Source organism: Elephantulus edwardii, unplaced genomic scaffold, assembly GCF_000299155.1.
Source record: "Elephantulus edwardii isolate Elephantulus edwardi_28Jun2011 unplaced genomic scaffold, EleEdw1.0 scaffold00111, whole genome shotgun sequence".
NCBI classification, from domain to species: domain Eukaryota; kingdom Metazoa; phylum Chordata; class Mammalia; order Macroscelidea; family Macroscelididae; genus Elephantulus; species Elephantulus edwardii.
Window position 1 is genome coordinate 4,288,452 of NW_006399861.1, and position 23,392 is coordinate 4,311,843.

At 40.0% G+C, this 23,392-nt stretch overlaps 1 protein-coding gene across 1 annotated transcript in view; it reads right to left on the minus strand.

The window, feature by feature from the left end:
* The window catches only part of LOC102867460 (E3 ubiquitin-protein ligase E3D-like), a 194,710-nt gene that overhangs the window by 154,029 nt on the left and 17,289 nt on the right, over positions 1 to 23,392 (minus strand). The window contains exon 4 of the mRNA XM_006892159.1: positions 17,242 to 17,332. Coding sequence (XP_006892221.1) covers positions 17,242 to 17,332 — 91 coding nt within the window. The remainder of the gene's footprint in view (positions 1 to 17,241; positions 17,333 to 23,392) is intronic.

Sequence of the window (23,392 nt, forward strand, 5' to 3'; positions counted from 1 at the left end):
TCTATAACTATTGTAATTTCTCCAAGTTCACAGAGATTCCGGAGGCATGTGGTGTAGGAAGTGGATGCCACTCCTGCTTCCAAACCTGAATCAATCTGGGAGCTCCACCAAACACTGCCCATGATGGGTAGCCATTATTGTGCTTGGCACACCTATGGAACATATAAGCACAATTAAGTGTTCTGGTATTCCCATTTTTCCCAATGTTACCCATAATTTACTATGATCTACATAGTCAAATGCCTTTGTAGAATCAATAAAATACAAAGGCATACTTCTGGTATTCTCTGCTTTCAGCCAGTGTCTATCTGACATTAGCAATGATATTCCTGGTGCCGTGATCTCTTCTAAAACCAGCTTGCACTTCTGTTAGTTCCCTGTCAACTTACTGTTCTAGTAATTTTTTAATGACCTTCAACAATATGCTGCTTGCATGATTAATGATTTTGTTGAATAATTTCCACATTTTGTTGGATTGCCTTTCTTAGGAATGGGAACAAATATGGATTTCCTCAGGTAAGTTAGCCAGGTAGCTGTCCTCCAAATTTCCTAGGATAAATGTTGAACATATCCAGGACTACATTTGTTAGCTAAAATATGTCAACTGTAATTCCATAGGGCTTTATTTTGTTCTTGTTGTTATGTGTCGTTGAATCATCTGCAACTCACAGCGACCCTATGTACAACAGCTCCAAAGCCTCCTCTATCCTGTGCCAATCTTATTGTCTCTGATATACTTACCCTCATTACCCCTGTCACTGAATCAATCCATCTCATAGAGGGTCTTCCTCTCCTGTACTGCCCCTCCAACCTCCCAAGTATGACGTCCCTCTCCAAGGAATGATCCCTCCTTACATGTCAAAAGTAGGTCAGTTGAATCTTCAGAATCCTTGCCTCCAAGGAGCAGCCTGGTTTAACCCTTTCCAGGACAAACCTATTTGTTCTCTTAGCAGTCCATGGTTTATTCAATACTCTTCTCCAACACCACAGCTCAAAGGCATCAATTCTCCTTCTACCATCCCTAGTAACTGTCCAGCTCTCTGATGCATAGCAAGTGACATGGCCTGTATCAGATGCACCTTAGTCTCCAGAGAGACATCATTGCTCTTCAGTACTTTGGAGAGGTCTCTAACAGCAGTCTTTCCCAATGCAATGTCTTTTCGTTTCCTGGCTGCTGGTGCCAAGAGTATTGATTGTGGTTGTTGTTGTTGTCATGTGCCGTCGAGTCACTTGTGACTCACAGTGACCCTATGTTCAACAGCCCTAAACCTTGCTCTATCCTGTGTAAATTAAAATTTATAGCACCAACTCTACTATTATTTTGTACTGTCAAGTTGAAATCAACTGATGGCTGACCCTCCAGAAGCTTTTAAGGGGTAATAAATCACATATGGAGGAGATCACCCATCTTTCTCCCATATAGCAGCTGTTAGATTTGAACCATGTATCTTGGGGTTGGTATCACAACTCCTTACCACTAAGCCACTAAAGCTACCTAGTGTTAGCTCTAGGGGAAGGCTTTTACTCTCAGTGGATCTTAGTGAGAAGGTCCTTGCCTCCTTTCAAAATCTAAGGGCCTGACTGGTATCCTTCAGAGATCTCCATGAATCAGTTTTCCCCTAGTTCTAGGAGATTCTTAGCACAGGGATATTGAATCCAAAGGACATATAATGATAATCAGATCCCTCCTTCTCTGCTGGCTTCTCTTGTCTTCAAGCTCTTAATAAATAATAGGTGATAGAAACTTCACCTTAGGCAAACACTCCTCACATCCTATCAGAGCTGAATAATGGTGCTGCATCCATTCTAAGTGATTGACTGATCACATCAGATCAAATCATGGGCGATAATTCCAGGATTACATAACTATCCAATTATATCATTATATAACTGCTGTCAAACCACTAGGAATCATGGTTTGACACATAATTTTTGGAGACACAATTTCATCTATAACATTCTACTTTTTGGTTCATAAAAATTCATGTTCTTACCTCATGTAAAATACCTTATCATCAAAAATCAAGTCTAAGCCTAAATTAAAAATCCAGTGGAAACATCCTCTTTTTTGGTGACTCTAGAACACCAGTTATCTGCCTGTAAGTATAATGGTAGAACAGGGACAGTATAGATATTCTCATTACAAATGGAAGAAAATGGTGGAAAAGAAGGAATAATGACCACCAACAACTACCCAGCATAATAATTTACATTAACTCTTAAGGCTTGAAAATAATCCTCTGAGACTGATAGGGTGGTATTAATAAACTCAGGATTATCCAAATATGTCAGTTAGCATAGTTATAAAAGTGACATTACTGCCTCCAGCCTGCAAAACTAGTAGATTTGCCCTAGAATTCTGTTTTTCATTCTTTAGTCATGTAAAGTACTTTAACTGTTTGGTTACTAGGAAAGGAAATGTATCTTTCCTGTTTTAATATTTACCCCTTTGAAACTGTTTTAATCAGTTATATGTAATTCTTTTCTGGATTAGTATTTATCTTTGAAAATGTTTCTCTCAGTTATATGTAACTGAATTAGCATTATCTCTTTGAAGATCTTTTTCTCAGTCATATGTAAACTATATCACAAGCTATTTGTTTACTAGTAACTGTAACATCTAACCCAAGTATAAAAGCCAATGGCCACTCTTAGAAGGGAAGGCAGTCTTTTAAATAATTTTCACTACTCTCTCAGATCCGTAATAAAGTGCTTTGCATATTGCAATTCATCCGTCTTATTGGCAACTGACTATGGAAAGAACCCCTTGCATTCAGTAACAAGACCATCTATCTAGGCAAAGACCCAGCCATTCCCACTCCGGGAGGTTGAAAATTTCTACAGATTCTGGGAGGAGATCCCTCAGCCTTGGGTTTCAGCAATTTGTTTCAGCTAACAAGGATAGCAACTCTGCTCCCTAACATCTGAGAAGCCCCATTCTCTTCATTCAATTAAGAGTGGTGACTCCTTGGACTTGGCAGGCTCCATTCTACACACTCTGGGTATAGAAGCCCTATGCCCTCAATTCTGGGCTTGGTAGTTCTAGCCTCATTACCCTAGCACTTGTGAATGGCAGGTCCACTTTCCAGAATTAAAACTGGGAAAATCTGAATTTTTGACTCTTAAGAGGCTGTAGTCCCACCCTTTGAGACACAGTATATCATAGTTGCACCTGTTCAAACCAAAGAGGTGGTGGCCCAAACTCTGAGACTATGGCAACTCTGCTGCCTGCACTTCTTGTCTTTAGCTCCTGCTTTCTGGTGCACTTTAATTTTCCAGTTTCTGTCTTGCTTGATTAAAGTTCTCTACCTTTACTAATAAGTGCCTAGAGGCACTTCAATCCACCAGTAAGACTTGGTCTGAAAGCACTTAGCTCTCTCACGTCATGGGCTGATAAACCTAGTTCTATCAACACATACCTAGTGACACTTTAGTAGCAAGCCTCCTGCCCAAAGTTACTCAGCTCACTGAGTCAAGCTATGAGTTGATTCTTGCATCAGCTTTTCTGTTCTCCTGGTTCTGTTGCTAATGCTTCCTGCTATTTGCATCTGAGGCTACAGCTCTTCTCATATCTTCTTGAGTCCTCACAGAAATGCCTTTTATCCATAATTCTGCTGTCATTATGTGCTGTAGAATTAAGTGCAACTAATAGTGACTCTATGGACTACAGGTCTGAACCCTGTCCTATCCTGCACCATTCTTGACATACTTGAGTACACTGCTGAAGTCACTGTGTGACCATCTGGTTGAGGGGTTTTCTCTCATCAACCATCCACTTTTAGAAGCATGATGTCTCTTTCCAAGGAAAAAGCTCTTCTAGCAACAAGCTCAAAGTATGTCAGGTGAATTTTCATGATCCTTGCTGCTAAGGAACACTCATGCTGTACTTTCTCCAAGACATATCATCTGTTTGTTCTTTGGCAGTCCAGAATATGCACTCTTCTTCAACACCAAAGCTCAAAGGCATCAATTCTTCTTGTCATCCTTATTCATTGCTCACTTCTCAAATGCATAGCAAGTGACTGGAAAGACCAATCATTGTTGTTGATGTTGTTAAGTGCCATCGAGTCACAGGCAAATCATAGCGACCCTATGAAGGAGAGTTCTCCATGCTTGGGTGCCTTTCATCCTCTCTCCAGGTTCACTGGGTTTCCAGAGGCAAGCTATTATGGAAGTGGATGCCACTCCTCCTTCCAAGCTTGTTTTAATCCGGGAGCTCCACCCCACTCTCTGTCCACATTGGGTAGCCAACCATTAACACATCTGACACATCAGTGTCACAGTGTTCAGCCTCACAGCAACCACAAGTGACTGCAGTACGGCAACTTGTACACCAGGGCTATAAGACGTAGAGGAATGTCTGAACAAAAACAATGAAAGACAGGCCCGAGGGCCGCAGATTAAAAGTCACCCATCTTTGACTTGGACCAATCATTAGTCAACTTAAAACTCTTCTACCCTCATTTCACCAAAGAAGACATTCAGATGGCAAACAAACACATGAAGAAATGTTCAAAATCCCTAGCTCTAAGAGAAATGCAAATCAAAACAACTATGAGATATCATCTCACCCCAGTCAGAATAGCAAAATTTAGCACAACAGCAAACATCAAATGCTGGCGAGGTTGTGGAGAAACTGGAACCCTTCAGTGGGAGTGTAAAATGGTGCAACCACTATGGAAGGCTATATGGTGCTTTCTCAAAAAGTTGCAAATAGAGATACCATTTGACCCAGTAATTCCACTGCTGGGAATTTACCCTAAAAAAACCATAACTGCCACCCAAGTAGAGATATGCACACCCATGTTTATTGTGGCTTTGTTTACAACAGCCAAGAGTTGAGAACAACCCAAGTGCCCATCAACAAACGAATAGATAGAGAAGCTCTGGTATATTTGCACAATGGAATACTATGCAGCATCAAAAAATAAGGAACTAATGAAATATTATGCAAAATGGATGACCCTGGAGGACCTTATGCTGAGTGAAATATCTCAGTCACAAAAGGTCAAATATTGCATAGGGCCACTGTTGTAAAGCAGGACTGACATCATGGTTGAGCATTGAAACAGATGAGAGAGAGAACTGTTTAAAAGGGATATATGAATGGGTATTCTTGTCATTACAGAAGTCCAGAGTAAAGACTGCATAGTAGAGTAGAATTTGGGGGAAGGGATTGCATAACAATGAGTTTTTCTTTCTTTTCAAGGAGAAGAGTGAATTGGGGGGGGGGGGGGAGAAAAGTGAAACAATGAATGACTGAAAACCCTAAATCTCTATAAACTTTGATTAAAATTAATTAAAAAAAAAAGAACTAAAAAAACCCCCAACTCTTCTACCCTCTATTCTTTACCTACTTCCAAAACTGCTTTCATGATTTAGGTATCTTGAGAGAGTAGCACCCCCTTTTAGTACCTAATTCTGTCTTAGTTATTTAAGTTTAAGACGCTAGACATCCAAATGCCAACTCTAGGGAAAGACTTTCTCCTTTGGCTTTTACGCGAGACATCTTTGTCTCTTTTCAACATCTGTGGGCTCTCCATATGCTGTGGCTTCTAGACTTCACAAGTCTAGAAGTTTCTCAACATAGGAACCTTGAATTCAAAAGACACTTTATTCCTGGTTCCTCTTTATTGATGGTAGTCAGATTCCTCCTTCACTGTTACCTTCTCTCCTTTTATTACTTGTAAACTACAAGGTGGTGCAGACCACATTCAAAGCAAACTCTTCTTACATCAGATCAAGGCCGTGACCTGAATAAGTGTATTGGATCCCATTCCAATCCCCTTAACAACTAATTGATCACATCAGATCACATTATAGGGGCTGGTGACATCAAACCACTGAGAAGCTTGGGTCGGCCAAGTTGACACACATTTTTACGGGTCACAATTCTATTCATGACAGATGCCAAAGAATTCTTATAAAAGATAGTAACTGCTATAAGGCATTCATTCAGGTCCTTTTTTAGCCAAGGCACGCTTTGACATGATTCTTGTTCTGTGTCCCTACAACTATGTCAGAGACAAGGACTCTATAGGGCATTTGCATGACAGGAATGAAGGTCCCTGATATGAAGAATACCTTTTACTGTCCTGCTGACATGTTGCCAAGAAATGTGATCTGTGATAGTCTCCAGAACCTGTGTGTTAAACTGAACCTACCTTATTCCATTTACTTCTCAAAACAACATTATGAGATCATTGTCATTCTCATTTTACAGAGGAGAAGAGTGATCTCAAAACTATTAAATAATTTGTACAAGTTCACAAAGCCACAGATGACTGATTAATACCAGGATCTTAATCCAGTTCCTTCCTGGCTCCAAAGCTAAACTCTTTTCCCTGAAATATATTCCCTTCCCTGGTACTGCAGAATGGCAGTAAAGGATGGTGGCAAGTTATGTGGGGTGTCAGATGCTACCTCAATGGTCATACTTGTTATAGTATAGATAGTGCAGATACAGACTTGATGCTCTTAGATAAATGACAATTATTTTAGAACCTTAAATAAGGAAATGACAGGCCACATTTGAATTATTTTTCCAAAGAGGAAGAGGGCAGACAAAACGGTCTGAGTTAGACTCAAATGAGCTCGTGGATCTAAGAAGTTTTGTCTCCTAACACTTTATATGTAGTGTCAAAACCCAGAATCTCAACACAGTGCTAAGGCTACAATATAAAAATCCAATAGGGGATCAAAGGAATGCACCCACACAAAGATATGGTGCTGGAGAAGAGTGTTGAACATACTAGAGATTGCCAAGAAAACAAATAGGTCTGTTTTGAGAGGGAGTGAAATCAAGTTTCTCCTTGGAGTCTAGGATTTTTAAACTCTGTCTCACATACTTTGGACTCATGGCCAGGAAGGAGTGATTCTTGGAGGATATCATGCCCGGAAGAGTAGAGGGACAGCTCAGGAAAAGAAGACCCGGGATGAATAACTGGGGTAATGGGGGTTGGTGTGTCAATCAGTGAGACTGGCTCTGGACAGGTCAGGCTTCAGAACTGTTATACATAGGGTTACTATGAGTCATAGATGACTCGACAACACATAACAACAACAATAACATGATGTAAAAAAGAAAAGAAAGAATGTTCCTTCTGCAAGGCTGGGGAGAAGTAGTTTCATGTATTTTAGACAAGTTATCAAGAATGACCAGTCCCTAGCAAAAGACAGTATGCTTGGTAAAGCAGAGGGTCAGAGAAAAAAGGAAAGACACTCAACGTGACAAACCAACAGAGGCTGCAGCAATGAGCTAACACAAAGTAACAACCATAGAGATGGCCTGGACGGCACTTCATTGGCTTCAAGATAGAACTGACTCATAGATGATTTTCCAGCTGACTCTGCTCTTGTTGAATGCCACCAACCATGCCAGGCATCAGGTTAGTTGGCTGTGGGAATTGATGGCATAGTCACTTAGCCGCTAGCAACTTCTGCGAGACTGTTCTTTCAAAAATCACTCTGTCTGAGCATTAGGTGGAGGGCCAGCTGGCACCTAAGGCGAAAAAATGGTGGCTGCGAAAAAGACGAAAAAGTCCCTGGAGTCGATCAACTCGAGGCTCCAGCTTGTTATGAAAAGCGGGAAATACGTGCTGGGGTACGAGGAGACTCTGAAGATGATCAGGCAAGGAAAAGCCAAGCTGGTCATCCTCGCCAACAACTGCCCAGCCTTGAGGAAATCTGAAATAGAGTACTATGCGATGTTGGCCAAAACTGGTGTCCATCACTACAGTGGCAATAATGTTGAACTGGGCACAGCATGCGGAAAATACTACAGAGTATGCACATTGGCTATCATTGATCCAGGTGATTCTGATAGCATTAGAAGCATGCCAGAACAGACTGGTGAAAAACAAATAATTTTTCTTCAATAAAATTGGCCAGAGTTTGTTTTTAAAAAAAAAAAAATCACTCTGTCTATACACCTCCTTGGCTACTCATACTTGCCCCACCCCACTGCTTAAAGATATACTAACTAAATTACATGCAGTCCTCTTCCTTCTGGGATCTGTCCCACTCCTTGTGATTCTACCTTCTTCCTAGGCCTTTTTATCTCACCCCCTGACTTAGCATCACCCATTTGTCCTGTGGCCCTTTTCCAAGTTTGTCCAAAGTATAAGATAGCCACAGTTGCCTCACTGCTGAGCCTCTTACCCCCTTAAAACTTCCCTCTGTATCTCAGTCACAAAAGGACAAACACTGCACGGTGCCATTGTTGTAAAACAGGACTGACATCAGGGTTGGGGGGAGACTGAGAAAGACGGGATAAATAATGTATACTGCTTTGAAACAAATGAGGAAGAAAACTGTAAAAGGGATATGTGATTAGGTATTTTTGTCATGACAGGAGTCCAGAACAAAGGATGCATAGTGGAGTGGACCTGGGGGGAGGGATTGTAAAACAACGTAAGAATTTTTCTTTTACTTTTCAAAGAGAAGAGTGTACTGGGGGGAGGGGTGGGCAGGGAGAAAACGGCAACAATGACTGAATGGAAATCCAAAGTCAGTAAATTTTCATTGAAATTAATAATTAAAAAAATTAAAAAAAAAACAAACTTCCCTCTAGCCACCATACTCCTTCATTGCCCAGAAGCAATATCCAATCCCTGCTGAAGCCCTTTATAGCCTCAAACCTCTAATAAACTCATTCCTTAAAAAAAGGACTCCCCAATGACTCTTCCTGTAACCCCCCAATCTTTCCAGTAAGAAAACTTAATGAGCCCCAGAGATTAGACTGAGGCATTCCAGCTATACAACCTTTCCACCCTGCAGTTCCTCACCTAATACTTTACTCCCTCTCATCCCCTCTACTTCAGTATTCCTGTATTTCTCAGGCCCAGACTGCAGAGATGTATTTTTTACTATCCCGCTGGACCCTCAATCACAGCCTTTCTTTGCCTTTACATGGACAGACTCTGACACTCACATTTCTCATCAGTTAACCTAGTCTGTCCGCCTCAAAACATCTCAATTTTTTTAGCAGATATAGGCTATTGCATCTCCCCCTATAAAGCTTAACTCTCACATCCTCAGGTAACTTACTTTAAGCTAATCATTACTCCCATCTCAAAGTAACCCTGGACCAATTGAGCTTCTCACACACTATCTAAATGGGCTCTGCTCTCCTTCCTCAGCTTCATCAGCTTTTTTCATACAATAAATACCTTGCTAAGCCTCCATAGCAAAGCCATTCTCTCTTGCCCCCATAATAACCTCCATGAATCCCTCATCCAAGCTCCCTTTAAAGCCCTAGAAAAGGCTCTCTCCACAGCTCCTGTTCCAGCACTCCTCAACCACTCCAGATCTTTTCATTTCACTTGGATGAGCAACAACAAACACTAGTTGGAGTTTTAACTCAAATCCTAGGTCCTTCACATCAGTTCATTGCCTACTTGTTCAAGCAACTGTGTCCCACAGTTAAAGGCTGGCCCCTCTGCCTAAGGGCACTAGCTCTGGCTACCATTTTAGCACAAGAATCTCAAAAACAGACTTTTTTCCCCCTTCTTCCACAATTGTCTACTCACCTCATAACGTTAAAGCTCTCTTTTTTCTCCCTCCTTGAGGAAAAGTGCTCCAGGGCACTTTTCAGGATTATTGTTGTTGTTGCTGCTGCTGTTGTTGTTAAACACCATAGGCAATTCATATGAACACTATGAACAAAAGGCCTTAACACTTGTACGTGTTTCTTTTCCAAGTTCACAGGGTTTCCAGAGGCAAACTATTTCGGAAGTGAATGTCACTTCAGCTTCCAAGCTTGTTTTAATGAGGGAGCTCCACCAAACACTGTCCACCATGCGTGACCAGTATCGCATATACTCACTCTCAATTTATTTTCTTTTTTCTAATGTTACCTCATTGTATACTTTCCCTACTTACAATGACCTTATATCCTTTTCTCCAGCTCTGAAGGTTAGAAAAATAAATCTTTAGTTAATATGTCTAATATTACTGTCTGTGGAGAAAATCTCTCCAACTGTTGGCTATGTCACCTTACTCCTACATCCCCTAGCTCACACAGCCCTCCTACAGACACACATCCTCTTAGCAATTTTTCTTTACTCCTCACTTACCACCCATCCAGGTCCTCTAAGCTATTATAACAAAATCTCTCTCTACAAGTCCAAGAGCATCACCCACCTGCTCTTTGTGTACACCTCGCTAATACAACTCAAAATGTTTTCAACTTCTCGGCACTTCCCTCATGTGGAAGGACTCAGGCTGCAGCCCATGTACAAATGACACACGTACTGTAGCAGTTAGCATATGGGAGGCCCTAGCTTCCTTACTCGACCTTCTTAAGTGAAAAACTTGAGTCCACAAAGTTCATAAAACCCCTAAATGTGCCGAGCTAACTACTCCACTTCCTGTATGCCCAGTTCCACTCACAGCCATATGACAGAGTATGGTTCTGGTTATACTGCATGGAAGCTGGGAAACTCTTTATAAGGGTTATTTCCTGATTTCTCCCCTCCTCCCACAGGCAACCAATTCCTTCTCTCACGACCACTTCCCTCAGTCAGTTTTTAAATCACACCCCATCTCTTCTCTAACACTATTATAATCTCTCTTGAAGCCAAATCCAGGGCCCCTGAGTATGATCTAATTAGGTGGCACTCTTCAACTTTCACTGCACAAAGAAGTCACTCTACCGGGACTACACAACTCTCCTCCAGAAGATAATGCATCTTATGCTCTCTTGGCCCTTTCTCATTATCTCTGTTCTTATTTATACACATGCCTTCAGTCAACCCAGCCATCCTTACCAAAAGTGAGCCTTCAGTCTAGTCACTGCAGGCATCATGGCCACCATTTCATCAGTAGCTCCTGGGGCAGCTTTACTTATTATGAGAAGACTCTCCATGACTTAACAGCAAGTACTGAAAAAATTCTCCACTAACTGTCTGGTCTCTCCACCTCTCTCAACTCACAAGCAGGAGTGGTTCTTCATAATCTCTTGGACTTGGATTTCCTTCTAGCAGAACAAGGTGGAGTATGTGCATTTATAAATAAAACTTGTTGCAAGTATGTTTTATAAGTAAAACTAATTGCAAGTATGTTTTATAAGAAAACATAAATGCAGGTAATACACATGGATTTCACCTGATGGAATCATATTGATTACATCTGTGGAAAGAATCGCTGGAGAAGCTCAATATCAACTGTGAAAATTAGGCCAGGTGCTGACTGTGGAACAGACCACAAATTACTCATATGTAAGTTCAAGCTGAAGCTAAGGAAAATTAAATCCACAGGAACCAAACTATGACCTTGAGTCTATCCCACTTGAATTTCAGAACCATCTCAGGAACAGGTTTGAGGCCTTAAACACCAATGAGCTAAGACTAGATGACTTGTGGGAGGATATCAAGAGTATCATCCAGGAAAAGTGCAAAAGGTCATTATAAAGACAGGAGGAAGAAAAGATCAAAATGGATGTCAGAAGAGACTCTGCATATTGCACTAGAGAGCCATGAAGTCAAAGCACAGGGAAGAATTCAACATATAAAAGAGCTGAACAGAAGATTTCAAAAGGCAGCATGGGAAGACAAAGTGAAATATTACAATGAAACGTACAAGGAGTTGGAGTCAGAAAATCAAAAGGACCAAACTCACTCAGCATTTCTTAAGCTCAAGGAACTGAAAAACAAATTCAAACTTCGAGTTGCTATAATTATGGATGCTTTAGGCAGAATGATTGATCCAGGAAGTATTAAAAGAAGATGGAATGAGTATACAGAGTCACGGTATTGAAAGGAATTGTCAGACACAGAAGAATTTCATAAAACAACTTATGAGCAAGTCTGTGAGGAGGAGGAGAAGTTCAAGCTGCACTGAAGGAACTAGCAAAAAATAAGGCCCCAGGAATAGATGGTATACCAACTGACATATTTCAGCTAACAGATGCTGCCTTAGATGTGCTCACCAAGCTATGCCAAGAAATCTGGAGGACAACCATTTGGCCAACTGTCTGGAAGAGATCTATATTTGTTCCTATTCCAAAGAAAGGTGACTCAATAGAGTGAGGAAATTACTGAACAATATCATTGATATCACATGCAAGAAAGATTCTGCTGAAGATTATCCAAAAATGACTGGAACAGTACACCAACAGAGAATTGCCAGAAGTCCAGACTGGGTATAGAAGGGGTCATGGTACTAGGGATATTGTAGCAAATGTTAGATAGATCTTGCCTGAAAGCAGGGAGTACCAGAGGAATGTCTATCTGTGTTTCATTGATTATGCAAAGGTGTTTGTGTGGATCACAATAAACTGTGGCTGACCCTGAGAAGAATGGGAATCACAGAACACGTGATCGTGCTAATGCGAAACTTATACTTGGACCAGGAGGCAGTCATCAGAACAGAGCAAGGGAACACTGCATGGTTCAAAATTGGGAAGGGCGTACGCCAGGGATGGATGCATCCTATCTCCATACCTTTTCAACCTGTATGCAGAACAGATTATCTGGGAAGCTGGGCTATATAAGAAGTGTGGCATCAGAATTGGTGGAAGATTCATTAACAATCTGCATTATGCAGATGACACAACTGAGGAGACCTGATGTGCTTGCTGCAGAGGTCAAGGACTGCAGCATTCAATACGGATTGAGGCTTAACATCAAGAAGACAAAGATTCTAACCACTGGGCCAATTGGCAGCATCAGGATAGATGGTGAAGAGATTGAGATTGTTCACAGTTTTACTTTGCTTGGCTCCACAATCAACACTCATGGCACCAGCAACCAGTAAATTAAAAGCTGTATTGCATTGGGAAAGTCTGCTGTTAGGGACCTCTCCAAAGTACTGAAGAGCAATGATGTCAGTATGGAGACTAAGGCGCACCTGTTACTGGCCATGATCTCTGCATCACTTGCTATGCATCAGAGAGCTGGAAAATGACTAGGGACAATAGGAGAATTGATGCCTTTGAGCTGTGGTGCTGGAGAAGAGTATTTAGAGTATCATGGACTGCTAGGAAAACAAACAGGTTCATCCTGGAGAGGCTTAAACCAGGCTGCTCCTTCGAGGCAAGGATTCTAAAGCTTCATCTGACATACTTTGGATATGTTGCAAGGAGGGACCAGTCCTTGGAGAGGAACGTTATGCTTGGGACTGTGTAGGGACAGTGCAGGAGGAGAAAGTCCTCTATGAGGTGGATTGATTCAGTGACTGGAGTAGTGGGGGTGGGTGTATCGGAGACAGTGAAACTGGCACAGGACAGATCAGGATTTAGGGCTGTTGTACATAGGATCGCTATGACCCACAGGTGACTTGATGGTACATAACAACCGTAATTCAGGCATGGTTGGAACTAATATTAAAAGGATATATGACCAAATGACTATATCAACACAATCAAAAGCAAGGCATGGAGGCTGTGATTAATTTTTTTTTAATTACTTACCAAAACTCACCTGGCTACTTTCTTTGATATATCCTTGAGTTGGTCTATCCCTAATTCTACTGGAATTCCTATTTGGACCATGTATCTTTTTATTTTCCTCCATTTTTCAAACAACAAAATTGAAAACTATACCCGCTTTCAATGTCAACCAACTCCACTTGAGCACCCTCAATATATGATTCCTCCCCTGGCTTTGCCCCATTTCAGCAGGAAGTAGTTTTTAGAAGATCTTAAATAGAAGGTTGAAACCAAAAAATCCCATTTTTGCTGACCTTCTGACCCTATGTGAAAAATGTCCCTTTGTTGCAGGAAATAGTGAATAATCTGATTAAGTTTTACCCCTAAACACAATTTTATGACCCAATCCAGGAATAAATAAGGGAGTGCTGAAAAAAATTAAAAATGGCCCCAAGCACTTGAAACTGCTGTGACTACTCCCAACCAGCCAACAGAGATCAATACCCTACTCTCCCCTTTGTTTGGACTGAGTCGACTGACCCTCAGTCAGCTTTCATCAAAGCATGCATTTCAAATACAGCATTTTTGCCATACAAAGAGGAGGACAAAAAGAGGAGCAGATGGGCTTGTGGATTTGAATGGAGGATGGGCTTGAGGATTTGAATGGCGCAGAGGGGCTTGTGGATCTGAATCATCAGAAAGGTGTCATCTTTGCATATGGGACCAGTGCTCCTCTGTTGTGCAAGGTTGCTGTTGTGTACCATCAAGTTGGAACCAACCCATAGCTGACCCTCTAGTGGGTTTTCAGAGGCAGTTTGTCACAGTGGAGGAGATTGTCCATCTTTCTTAGAAGAGCTGGTGGATTTGAACCACTTAAAAACTGCAGTTCAGTTTCTTATCACTAGAACTCCCAACTCTGTTGTATATAGGTTACTATAACTGGAGCCAACTCAATAGCACCTAATGACATAAAATAAAACTTAAATTTAACTTGATCCCATACCATAGAATAAAGCCTTATCTTTTACCATGTGAAGAAGATATCAGTGGGAAGTAAGTTCATAATATACAAATTATTACAATGTTAAAAATATTTTTTACAGCAGAAAAAACTTCTGGCATATAGTTGTTGTTTTTGTTGTTATGTGCTGTCGAGTCATGGCCAGTATCAGGCACACCTTAGTCTCCATCATTGCTCATCAATACTCTGGAGAGGCCTCTTACAGCAGACTTTCCCAATACAGTACATCTTTTAATTTCCTGGTTGCTGGTGCCAAGAGTGTTGATTGTGGAGCCAAGCAAACTTAAGCTGTTAACAATCTTAATCTCTTCACCATCTATCATAATGTAAAGTGGCCCAGTGGTGAGAATCTATTTTCTTGATACTGAGCCTCAATCCATATTGAAGGTGGCAGTCCTTAACCTTCTGCAGCAAGCACTTCAGGTCCTCCTCAGTTTCAGCGAGCAGGGTTGTCATCTGCATAACACAGATTGCTGATGACTCTTTCTCCAATCTTGATAACACATTTATTCTCATTGAGCCCAGCCTCCTGGATGATTTGTTCTGAATACAGATTGAAAAGGTATGGAGACAGGACACATCCTTGGTGCACACCCTTCCCAATTTTGAACCATGCAGTGTTTCCTTGCTCTGTTCTGATGAATGCTCCTCATCCAAGTATAGGTTTTCTATTATCACGGTCAAGTGTTCTGGTATTCCCATTCTTCTCAGAGTTAGCCACATCTAGAGAAAATATAAAATATTTTACAACAGAAGACATTAATCTCAGCTCTACTAAAAGTAGAACTCTGAAAAGTGAGATTTGATACAATCTTCTTCTAAGAGAACTTTAAAAGTAAAATAGACATAAAGGGTCCTAGTAGCAGATGTCCCTTTTCCTGAGAACTAAAATTCAAGAAGGCGCTAATGATGAGGATAAAGGTATGTGTTGAACACTCCAGAAGAGGAAGCCACTCTCATAATAGCCTGAGTGGGGAAAAGCATGAAGAAGTGTTTGTGAGACTCCATCCAAGGGAGCCATGCACAGAATGCGGCTAGGAAAAGACGTTTGAAATGATGCCGGTGGAGAGAGAGATAAAGATAAATGAACTCATGAAGGACTACTAGATATCTGGAATTCATCCTGGAAGAAACAAGAGGCATGGAAGGGTCTGAACAGGAGAGGTAGCTGCATTTCAGAATGAAATCTCATACTAACTACTCAGTAATTTGGAAAATGTACTGAATAAAGGAAAAACAAGACGAAGGGTAAGCAGGTAAAGAAGATGACAAGTGTAATCAGGTGACAAGACAGTGCAATCAACAAATGTAGTGGCACCAAGGATGGAGGGATAAGAAAGATGTAGACAAAGTGCCTGAAGCCCAATTACATATGGGCAGCAAGGAAACCAATATGATGCCAGACTTCTGCCTTAAGGACAGGAGCAAGGTAGCAAGTTATTAAGATAACAAACACAAGCAGGCTTCAAAAATGGAAAAGGTTCTATGGATAAATCAGGCTGAAATGTTTGATGCAAGGTAAGCTCATCTAATGGAGAACTCTAAATTTTTCCTTTAAACATTGTTAAAATAAAGTTTGGATCGGTCATTACAACTTTTCAATTATTAAAACTTAAAATTGAAGGAACAGATTTTGTGACAAAGACTAACAGCAGGTGGGGAGAAGACAAGAAAAGCAACAGACATGGATACAACCACAGCCTCCACTACCTGGAGACCAGAAGAACTACATGGGGCTGATTCTTCTACCAACCAACCACTCTGATCAGGAACTCAACAAGAGTCTGAGAGAGAAAGATTTTTTTTAAAAAAAAAAAAAAGGTGAAACAAAACTCAAAAGCAAAAAGGCCAAACTTAATGATGTGATAGAGAATAATGGAATCCATGAGACAGTGGCCCTTGAGATCAACAGCCCTCAATTATTCTTCTTAGTCATTGTCAAACTATCAGATGCATAGCAAATGACTAAAAAGACCATGGTCTGAATCAGGCACACCTTAGTCCTCAAACTGATATTACTGTTCAACAATAATTTAGAGAGGTCCCTGACTACAGGTTTTCCCAGTTCAATACATCTTCTGATCTCCTGACTGCTAGTTCCAAGTGTATTGACTGTTGATTCAAATAAGGTATGTTATTCAGAAAATTCACTTAATGTGGAAAATCTCCTTCATCATGACAGAAAAAAAAATACATGTAATAGATTCCATGTCTTTTTCAGCATAGTGGCACTTCAGTTCTCAGTACAGGCTCTTCTAGAAAGATAAGCTTTTACTCCCTCAGAGCCAACATTTTCCTTCTCTCCTTTATGAGCAAAGTTAAGTATCCTGTGATTGCTGAAGAGTTTTGTGTTTGATTTTGTTCAAAGTGGCATTAATCTTACAGTTCTCATTTTTAGAGGATTGGGAGGAAGTAAAAAGGTTAAATATCGGGGAAAATAACAGAATAGTCAAGATAGATCGCAAAATGTGCACACAGGCAACTCAGCCTTGAGCCTCACGGCTCCAAATGTTTCCAAGTTCTCAGTCCTACCAATATTGGCTTCCCCCTTCCCCAATGTCCAACAAAGTTCTCAGACTTGCCAATATTGGCTCCCCATCCCCAAAGTCCCATCTCACATCAATTCTCCAGTTCAGGCATGGCTTCTGCTACCATCCCAAAGCATGTCACACATTTTCCTGCCTCTTCACCACAGTGAGGAAGGTTTCTTTCCTCTTGTCTGGTGGAGGAAGATTCTGTTTCTCATTTTAAGGCATTATATTACTCTCTTGGCAATTAAGTTAAAAATTATGGCTAAAAAAATCAGTCATTTCTTGGTATAGAATTAATCAAAATTAAGTGTATTTCTTACCTGTCCCTTATTAAGACTTCACCACAGGACTGGCAATAAAATGTGCAATATTCTTGGGCTTGTGGACATTGATTAAATAATGAAATCGGTTCTAAGGAAAAACAATGAAATAGCAAATTTTAGATGATGAAATAAATCTATTAACATATATAAAGAATATAATAGCCATAATAAATTGCCACCAATAAACACTTCTTTGGTTCACCCAGGAATATACATTTAATTAACAGTCTGATGCCTTAACCAAATGCAAACACTATGAAGTGTTTTCAAAACAACAAATTTTGCTAAATGCTTTTGGAGTAGGTATTCCACCAGACTATCTATGTTACATACAGTTGAATTATTTCCGGAGAAAAAGAGGAGGAAGACCCTCAACTGGACAGACTGACACAACGTGACAATGGATTCAAGTACCTCAGAGATCATGACAATGGTGCAGGATAAATTAAGGTTGAAATCTGTTGTTTTCAGGGTCACTACAAGCCATAGACAACTTGATAACCTCTAACAACAACAATAGCATAAATATCAATACTAAGATTGAGAAAAAATTATCTATTTCCTTCACATCATTGATCTTCATCGTCCTTTACCTTCTGCTGTGTCTTAAGATATGATTTTTATCAGTGTAAATATCAGTAAATAAAGCTTTGTTGTTGCTATGTGTTGTTGCCTGTGACTCATACACAATAGCTCTGAACTCTGCTCTATTTTGAGTCAGTCTCACTGTCTCGGACACACCTAACCACATGACCCCATTACTGTGTCAATCCATCCCATCCAGGGTCTTCCTCTCCTGTGCTGCCTCTCCACCCTTCTGAGCATGATGTCATTCTCCAAGGAGTGGTCCCCCCTGGCCACAAGCTCAAAGTATATGAAACTGAGCTTCAAAATCCTTGTCTTCAAGGAGCAACTTGTATCTTCTCCAGTAGAAACGCTCTTCTCCAGCACAACTCAAAGGCATCAATCCTTCTGTTCTCCTTAGTGACTGTCCAGCTTTCTGATATATACCAAGTAATTGCAAAGACCATGGCCTAGATCAGGTACATCTTAGTTTCTAGATGGACATCATTGTTCTTTAGCACTCTGGGGAGGTCCCTGACAACAGATTTTCCTGATTCACCTTTTGAGATCCTCGCTCCTCGTGCCAAGAGTGCTGATAGTGGAACCAGGCAAGCTGAAATTTTTAACAATCTCAGTTTCCTATTATGGTGCTGCCAATTGACCCAGTGGTGAGAATCTATTGCCAGGAAATACAGCTATAAGCTTATTTTATTTTGCTTTGCACAATAGACTGTGCTTCACAAATTGTGAATTTTTTACAAAGTGAAAGTTGTGGCAATTTTGTGTTGTTTCTCTCTACCGGTGCCATTTTTCCAACAGCATGTGCTACTTTGCCAATCTTTGCCATGCTTTGTAATGGTTACATTGTTGTTGTTGTTTGGTGCCGTCGAGTCGTAGATGACTCATAGCAACCCTATGAACGAACAGCCTGACCACTGTGTGCACATAGAGTTTCCGGAGGCAAGCCATTTCAGAAGTGGATGCCATTCCTGTTTCCAGGCTTGTTTTAGTCGGGAAGCTCCAGCCAACACTGTCCACCATTGGTACCCATTCCTGAAACATTTCAGACTTCTCCACAAAACTAGCTCATGCTTAATTGAAAACAGTATAGCATAAACAACATTTATATTCCCAATGAAACCAAAGGTTTGCCACTCACTTTATTGTTACATGTGCTTTCTTGTGTTGGTTTAAGAGTTCAACCTGTAGTATCTCTGAGGTAGGCCTATACAAACCAAATGGATCCTACAACTGGTGGATCCATCTAAAAAGAGTCCATCTTCCAATAGCAAAATGATTATCTGATAAAAGCTATGTTGTTGTTAGGTACGACTACAACCTATAGAGACTCTCTGAGCAATACAGCTGACCTGTGCTCTATCCTGCACCATCTTCACACTTCCTGACACACTAGAGCCCAATGTAACAGTCGCTGTGTCAATCCACCTAGTTGAAGGTCTTCCTCTCCTTCGCTGACACTCTGCCTTTCTGAGCATCATGTTTTTCTCTACGAAATAGCTCTTCTTAGCAACATTTCTGAAGTATATGAGGCAAAGCTTTATCATATTTGCCTTCAAAGAGCACTATGGCTACTCCCTTTACAAGACATATTTGTTTGTTCTTTTAGCCATCCATAAGATGTTCAGCAATCTTCTCCAATACCACAGCTCAAAAGCATCAATTCTTCTCCTGCATCCTTACTCACTGTCCAGCTTTCAGGTGCATAGAAAGTGACTGAAAAGACCATGGCCTGAATCAGATACACTTTAGTCCTCAAACTAACATCACTACTCCTCAACCATTTGGAGAGGCCCCTAACTGAAGACTTTCATAATGCAATAATACATCTCTCGATTTCCCGACTGCTGGTACCAAGGGTACTGATTGTGGATTCAAGTAAGATGAAGTTGTTGACAGTTTCAATCTTTTCTCCATCTATCATGATGTTGCCTATCAGTCCAGTGATAGATTTTTTTTATAAATTTCAATGAACTTTACAGAGATTTTGGATTTCGATTCATTCATTGTTGCACTTTTCTCCCCACACCCCCACCCCCACCCCCAGCTTGCTCTTCTCTTTGAAAAGTAAAAGAAAAATTCCTTCATTGGTATACAATCCCCTGGCACAACACCCCCCACCCCAAGTATACTCCACTCTGCAACTCTCCAGTCCTTCATTCCCGACTCTTATGATAATCATAATACTCTATAATATATTGCTTTTAAACTGTTCTCTCCCTCATCCATTTCAATGCAGTATACATACTTCATGCAGTTTTTCTCATTCTTACCCCAACCCTGATGTCAGTCCCATTCTACAGCAGTGGCACTACGCAGTGTTTGTCCTTTTGTGACTGAAATATTTCACTCAGCATAATTTTGTTTTCTTAAATGCTGAGATGCAATCCATATTAAAGGCTGTACTCTGTGATCCTCTGCAACAAATGCTTTAAGTCCTTCTCACTTTCAGTAAGCAAGGTTGTGTCATCTACATAAAGGAGTTTATTGATGAGTCTTCCTCTGATCCTAATGCCATTCTTCTTCAGAGAGTCCAGCTATTCGAATAATTTTCTCAGTATACATATTGAATAGGTGTTCTCTTGCTCTGTTCTCACAATAGCCTCTTGGTCAAGGTTTCCCTTGAGCACAATTAAGTGCCCTGGGATTTCAATTATTCTCAATGATAGATATAACTTGTCATGATCCACACAGTCAAATGCCTTTGTATTGTCAATAAAGCATAAAGAAACATTCTTCTGGTATTTTTCACTTTCAACCAGGATCTATCTGACATCAGCATGATTTTCCTAGTGCCACAGTCTCTTCTAAATCTTGCCTGAACTTCTGGCAGTTTCCTATCTATGCACTGTTCTGTTTTTAATGATCTTCAGCAGGATTTTGGTTGCATTATATTAGTTTATATTAATGATCATAAAGTCATAATGACACTGTTTTATAGTTTTCATATTCTGTTGGATCACCTTTCTTGGGAATGAGAACAAATATGGACTTCTTCAAATTCACTGTCCAGACAGCTGTTGTTCAGGTTTCCTGGCATAGACTGGTAAGCACATCCAGAGCTGCATCTTTTAGTTGAAACAAGTCAACTGGTATCACATTGATTCCCAGGGCTTTATTTTTGTCAGTTACTTCAATGCAGCTTCCACTTTCTCCTTCATTACCATTGGCTCATATAGTACTTCTTGAAATTTTTCCACGTCAGTCAGTTCTTCTTGGTACAGTGTATATTCCCTCTATCTTTTTTTAATACTTCCTAGGTCATTCAACATATTGCCGATAGCATCTTTCAATATTCCAACTTGAGGATTAATTTGTTTTTCCGTTCTCTCAGCTTGAGAAATGCAGAGTAAGTTCTTCCCTTCTTATTTTTCAATTCCAGCTCTCTGCATGTTCCATAATAATACTTTATCTTCTCAAGCTGCCATTTAAATCTTCTGTTCAGCTCTTTTACTTCAGCATGTTTCCCCTTTGTTTTGGCTTCACAATGCTCTAGTGCAATTTTCAGAGTCTCTTCTGACATCATTTTCAGGTTGTTTTTTTTCTTTCTTTCTCCTTTGTCTTTGTAATGACCTTTTGCTCTCTTCATGGATGATATCCTTGACATCATCCCACAACTCATCTGGTTGATCATTGGTGTTCAATATTTCAAATCTACTCTTAAGATGATTTTGAAATTCAGATGGAATAGATTCAAGATATTTTCATTCCCGTGGATTTGTTTTCCTTTTCTTCAGCCTCAATTTTAATTTGCACATGAGTAATTTATGGTCTATTCCTAACCTTGTTTTGACTGCTGATACTGATCTTCTCCAATGCTTCCTTCCACAGATGTAGTCAATCTAATTCTTATGCATTTTATCAAGTAATGTCCATGTGTAAAGTCACCATTTGTGTTTTTTTAAAAAAGGTCATTGCAATGAATACATTAGTGAAAATACAAAATTTTATTCTATTTCCAGCCTCAAATGTATCACCAAGTCCATATTTTCTAGCTACTTTTCCTTCTTGTTTCCAGCTGTTGCTTTCCAGTCACCAATTACCATTAGCATATCTTGAGTACATGTTCGGTAAATTTCAGATTGCAAGATTTGGTAAAAATTTTCAATTTCTTCTTCTTTGGCTCTAAATGTAGCAGTGCATATATGAATAATAGTTATATTAACAGACCTTCCTTGCATACATATGGACAATATCCTATCACTCATAACGTTGTATTTCAGGGTAGAATTTGAAATTGACCAAAAATGCAACAACATTATTTTGTTTTTTCATTCCAAGCATAGTATACTATCTGATTACCTGATTCAAAGTGGCCAAAGCTAGTCCATCTCGTCTTACTAATACCTAAAATGCCAATGTTCATGAATTCCATTTCATCTTTTTCCTAATATTTAGTTTTCAAACATTCAAGCTGCATATATTTCATGTTCTAATTATTAAAGAATGTTTGCCATTATTTTTCCTCACTTCAACTTACTTCCAATCTGGGCTCTACCACTGATACTATAACTATTTGCTTTCCTCAACTGTTCATTGGGTTTTCAGAGGCCTGTTATTTAAGAAGTGAAAGGTCAGTTCTGCTGCCTAGACTGTCTTAATTTGGGAGCTTTACTAAAACCTGTCCACAATGGGTAACCCTTGTGGCATTTGACACACCAGTGGTCATTGCTTTCAGTATCACAGCAACCCACAAGTTAGTACAGTAAACTGACAGACAGATGCTACAGCAATTATAACAATGTTCTCCCCAAACACAACGAACTAACAATTTTGTTTGTAACCCTAATTGCAAATCAGTCTTCACATCAGCCACAACTGACTGTTAATCAAATAAAAACAGACCTAATATGTGGAAAATGTATTATTTGTTACATGAAAACAACACCATGTTCTCTTATTTCAGTCAAGAGAAAAGGAAACTTTCCCTTTCAAAGAAAACTAAAATGCATGTCTAATAAAATATAACTAAAGAAACAAGGTCCTATCCATAAGAATCGAACACTCTGAATTTGAGTTATGTCATACTACACTTACTTTAGGAAGTGAAAAATAGCTTATTAGAAAGCTTCAGTCTTGACAATAAGAAATTCTATAGTTAACTTCTTAGGGTGCTCACAAATCTCTATAGAACTAAGGTGAAATAAATGCTGTTCTTTAAGCAGCTAAAAAAGGTGCATAAAATACTTTTTCCAGAAAACTAACAAACTTTCAGGGAAACACTACCATCTGGTGGCAAAATAGCATGATACATTCGGTTCCATAGCTGGTCCTCTAGCAGGTTTCCAAGGCTGTATGTAAATACACAAGAGAAGAAGGCCTGTATTTCTCTGAGGTGGTCCAGCTCGTAGATGCAAACTACCAGGGAAGCATAGCCTGTAGGCTCACACTTTAAGTCTGTACACAAAATGCCACCAGAGCTCACGTATAATGCATATGTTGTGGTTAAAAACTCAGAACTTTATCAGTGGAGTCCTAGGGGATCTATCTAACATTTGATTGGAATCCACTCAGGGGCAATCAATGTGGCATAACCAATTTTACTACAGACAAATTCCAGTTCAGA